The sequence below is a fragment of the Lactuca serriola genome, chromosome 5 (assembly GCF_051521515.1).
Source record: "Lactuca serriola cultivar US96UC23 chromosome 5, Lser_US96UC23_V15, whole genome shotgun sequence".
Lineage (NCBI taxonomy): Eukaryota > Viridiplantae > Streptophyta > Magnoliopsida > Asterales > Asteraceae > Lactuca > Lactuca serriola.
This window is the reverse complement of record NC_136412.1, coordinates 2,872,583-2,877,451: the sequence shown is the minus strand read 5'-3', so window position 1 is coordinate 2,877,451 and position 4,869 is coordinate 2,872,583. Positions and strand designations below refer to the sequence as shown.

At 37.4% G+C, this 4,869-nt stretch overlaps 1 protein-coding gene across 2 annotated transcripts; it reads left to right on the top strand.

Moving 5' to 3' along the window:
* Positions 1-2,679: 2,679 nt before the first annotated feature.
* LOC145051798 (FKBP-like peptidyl-prolyl cis-trans isomerase family protein) lies at positions 2,680-4,656 on the top strand. 2 transcript variants are annotated; one of them, XM_078999622.1, is made up of 8 exons: positions 2,680-2,817; positions 3,337-3,486; positions 3,548-3,582; positions 3,665-3,758; positions 3,846-3,906; positions 3,974-4,019; positions 4,226-4,296; positions 4,398-4,656. In XM_078999622.1, exons 1-8 carry the CDS (start codon positions 2,768-2,770, stop codon positions 4,473-4,475), a joined length of 585 nt encoding a protein of 194 aa, XP_078855748.1. In that variant the 5' UTR covers positions 2,680-2,767; the 3' UTR covers positions 4,476-4,656. The 2 variants fall into 2 exon arrangements, with proteins under 2 accessions (XP_078855748.1, XP_078855749.1); XM_078999623.1 differs by having other exon boundaries at positions 2,682-2,817; positions 3,330-3,486.
* The last annotated feature ends 213 nt before the right edge of the window (positions 4,657-4,869 follow it).

Here is a 4,869-nt window from a genome sequence, read left to right as displayed (position 1 = left end):
GACACCCAACTGCCCCACTAAACAAATCCTGGGCTGCCCTATGACTTGTTTTATCCATAGCAATCAAACCAATCACAACCGGCTACTTTTGCATGCAAATTATACACAGAGAGGATCAAATAGGCTTTCGAATAAAAGATTCTACCCTAAGACCACATCCAAACAAGGAAAAGAAAATAAGGCCAAATCAATCATTCTGAGGCTATAAGCTCCTAACCATATCAATTTTTAAAACATACACCTAGCAATTTCCACATAATACAAAGCTCAATATCAGTATAACACGGCTATCCAAATTGGGAAACTACTTATTTGGCTCGGCTGATCATGCGCGTTGCACTCTCATCTTTTGGGTTTTACTTTAAAGCCTTTTTAGGTTACTTTTGGTAACATTTATCACTTCCTTAGTTTGAGTCCTGACACACCTGAGGGTGTGCCCGGATCCCTCAAACCAAGGCTCTGATACCAACTTGTAACGACCCATTTTTACAAAGAAAATTTTTCATTTTTGATTAATCAAAACCAATTGTATAAACCATGGGTTCTCAACATTTGTTTTCAAATCAACATTTATTACATCATTGTTTCCCTTTTTAAAACATCAGAGGGTCCCAAATACCAAAAAATAGAGATAGAGTGCACGCCACGTCATCACGCCTTGCCCTTGCCCTTAGGCTCAGAAGTACCTGAAACAAATCAACAACCTGTAAGCGAATGCTTAGTGAGTTTCCCAGAGCATACCACACACAATCACATACATACAACCTAATAGCTAATAGATCTACACACATACCACATAAATCAAGCAATACGATCCAACAAAAGTGCCATGCGTTACCCACATGGTCTTTACCTAGGACTACCATGGGCTACCTCAATGGCCTTACGTCCAATGCCATGGGCTACCCCACATGGACTTTACCTAGGAACGCCATGGGCTACCCCACATCGTCTTATATCCAATGCCTCGGGCTCCCTCTGGAGTCTTCCATTCCAACATAACAACACATAACATATCAATCCACAAATGAATAACATACACATAACATTTTCACATAAGGGGCCGACCTTGGTGCCTTAGACCCATAGGTATGATGAGAAGACTCACCTCCATCCGATGAATACTAGTACTGTCCTCCTAGTGATCGACAGTCTCCCAAACTCTCTAAAATAATAACAATAGTAACACAATCAATGATAGGTCATTAATTACCACAAGGAAGGCCCAACCTTCAAACCTTACCCCTAAGGCCCAATTACCCTAATATTGCAAATGGGCCCCAAAGTCCAAGTCTAATGCCCTTAATGGGCCCTTTGCCCCAATAAGACCCCACCAATATGTCCTAGGCCCAAATGGATGAAAAGGCCCCTAAGTCACTGAATCTAATCAAGCCCAACATCCAAATGAGGTCCAAAGGCCCAAAACAGCTTAGGGTCCGACTAGGCTGCATACGCTCAACGTACCACCCTGGTACGTGCAGCGTAATGGGGTTTCAGGGACTACACGCTGCGTACATCTAGTTATGACCGACGTACACCCATGTTAAGCACTTTTTCCATTAAGTGCTTAATGCTCGAGTCATTCACGTCCAAAAGCTAGATCTAAGTCTGAAAAGATGTCCTAAGGCATAAAGTTGGCAACTTTATGCCCTTGCATGCCTCAAAAACGCCCAACACCCCCATTAAGACCTTTCAAAGGTCCTTAATCCATGCATGAGACCAATACATCCATCACGGTCTTATTTTTAAGTCTCTAAATGACTAAGGGACCTTAGATCTGACCTTCCCACCTCATGGAGTAGCTTATCTCATCAAATGAGGTTCAAAATCAACCAAAAAGGGACAAACTAGAAACCCCAGCTAGATCTAAAGGTTTAAATGGAAAGGTGCAAACTTTTTATCTCTAGAAGCCTTGCAAGATATACAGATTCTTGAAGCACCAAACCATCCCAAGCTTGTCTAGCAAATCACCTTCTTGAAAGAACTCCCAAAATGCTCACCAAAAGCCTCTTCTTAAGCTCAAACACTCAATCACACTCACCTCCGTTGAAATATACAAAATGGGCTAAGGAGGCTGATAGGGTTTGGTCCAAGAGGTCATAAGTTGTTTAAATAGGGTCTCAAGTCCAAATTTAGGGTTTTGGTCTTCACCGGCGTACCCCCACCGTACCCTTACGTACGCCCTGCGTACACGAGATGCCCCCGCGATTAAAATGCTGAGTACGCTAAGCGTACTCATAAGTACGCCCCGCGTACTCCAAGGGACCATTTATGACAAACTTGAAATTCTTCAAGGGTTTCCAAGCCATACCTGATTTAGAGTGTTACAACTGTTCTTTTATATATATATATATATATATATATATATATATATATATATAAACTAATTTTGAAGTACCACATGAACCAGATTGCTTTTAATTGGACCACTTATGACTTTTATTTTTAAATTTATTTTTTAATACGTCGTGTAGGCCGATAAGAATAAAATCGGTCTCCATACATGTGTTAAGCACCACTTTTTTCATCGATTTTTGAGTCGGCTGATCTTATTTACTATCAAAAGAAGTTATTTAGAGATGCAAATTTAACAAAAGTCTCATAAAGGACCAAAGTTGGAAGATGGAAGTTAGTCGAGGGATATTTTTCCTACATACACAAAATTTGAACTTTGTGATAATTTATCTATCCGTTGCCCCTTGTCCAGAACTCCACCGCTTATCCGTAACCTCCTCACTTTTCAAAGCAATCCAGGATACTTGGAACCATGGGATCTGTTCCGTTTCAAAAGCTAATAAGCGCTTTTAATTTTCAACGGTATCAATTTTTGATTTTTTGGTAGAATTTCTGAAGTTAGTATTAATCGATTCCAATTTTGGTTTTGAATTGTTACGATAGTAAACCCTAGTTTCAGTATGTTATCCTTTTTATTGAGAATGAACTTTTAGGCCGCTCGAAAAATTGAAGCGATAAGATAGAAGATGGTTTGATTAGAAGAAGAAATTATGAGGATTTAGTTTAGTATCTAGTGGTTATTATATTGTTCGAGCGTAAAACCCAAACCTGTTAAGTAATAAACATATTGGAGGCGATGACTTCAAAGCCCAAACCTTGCATTCTTTATGTTAAAAAGTACTGAATAAGTTGTTATACAAAGATAATGATCATATGTAACAGGCATTACGTGTAATCTGTTAATTTTAAATTCATGAGAAGTAAGAAACGTGAAATGACAGTTAAGCTGGAAAATACGAAATCATACTACTTGACTCTAAGTTGATTGATAAGCTTGAGATCTCAGCCATCATTGTGTCTTGTCTTTTGTCTAGAACACAGTTTGTTGAGGCCTGGTCTTGTAACCAAAAACTCAAGCGGAGAATTAGGAACAAGCAAAATGATTCCAAGAAGGCTGGTTTTGCATATGATACCTCTGAATTTTTGTCTCCATGCTGAAGCCTTGGAGATGAAGGAGCCTGAGGTTATTAGGTATGCAATGGGTTTGTTTAAGCTTTGATTGGTCAGCTATTAATTTGTGTTTGAATTTCAGGAGCCAAAAGCTTGATAGTGGAGTCCGAATACAAGGTGAATTCTGATTTTACCAGATTGCTCAGATTTCAGAATAGAAAGATAAGTGGTTTGATTTAAATGATTTTGGAATGGATAGATATCATTGATGGTGAAGGTGAAGAGGCTCATGAAGGGGATTTTGTTGAAGTCAATTATGTTTGTCGTCGGTCAAATGGATATTTTGTACACAGGTGAGGTGAGGTTGTAGTTTTATATTAATTAAATTAATTTCATTTGAAATTAAATAAGTTGAATCATTTCCTCATTCAAATTTGCAGCACCGTGGATCAATTTAGTGGTGAAACATCCCCAGTTGTACTTCCTCTGAATGAAAAAGAGGTATCTGTTTATTATAAATTTTGTATGTTGAAAGCTCAAAGTAGTAAAATGGAAGTGAATTTGACAGATTATTAAGGGTTTGAAGGAAGTGATAATTGGAATGAAGGTTGGAGGTATGTATGTATTCCATATTTGTTAAATTTTTATATATGTGTGTGTGTGTATATATATATATATATATATATATATATATATATATATATATATATATGTGACTTGTTTGTTGTACAGTGATTAATGTAATGATGGAGAAATGTAGATATAAAATTCCAAGGGTTTTGAATTTGATCACAACTAAATTTTACATTAATTATGTCAGGGAAGAGAAGGGCATTGATACCTCCAAGTGTTGGATATGTTAACGAGACATTGGGACCTATTCCAGATGAGGTTTGCTCAATCAAATGAAAATAAATACATATACATAAAATTAAACTAAGTTAACTTGAATAGTTGAATTTAAGTAATCATATTTATGGTATTTGTTGCAGTTTGGTCCTCGGCGCAGCCTTCTGTCTCATGTAAAGGAGCCCTTGATATTTGAGGTGCAGCTCCTCAAGGTTTTATGAATCAATGTGTATGTGTGTGTGCATGCATATCCATGTTCTGATGTTCATATTCATACTTATCGACTTGGAGTTGGAGGGAGGGCTATATTAATTTGTTGTTCATTATTAGCCGAATGAATTGGTGTATTTTCTTACATATATATGTATTTTATTGTATTGGAGTGAAATAATTGTGCTTAAATTGCCTTTCCTTTCTTTTAATAAAAGAGTCCACCAGCTGCCCTAGTCCCTAGGTAGATGAGGTCCTGCCCTGCCCTTTCTTTTAGTTTTAGAATTTAGAGTCTGAAACATATTAATACAATCATATGCCAATATTTAATTCCAAAATGAATCATGTCTATCATTAATTTTCATACATTAACTTCTCTTAAACCTACGTCCCAACCACACCTGC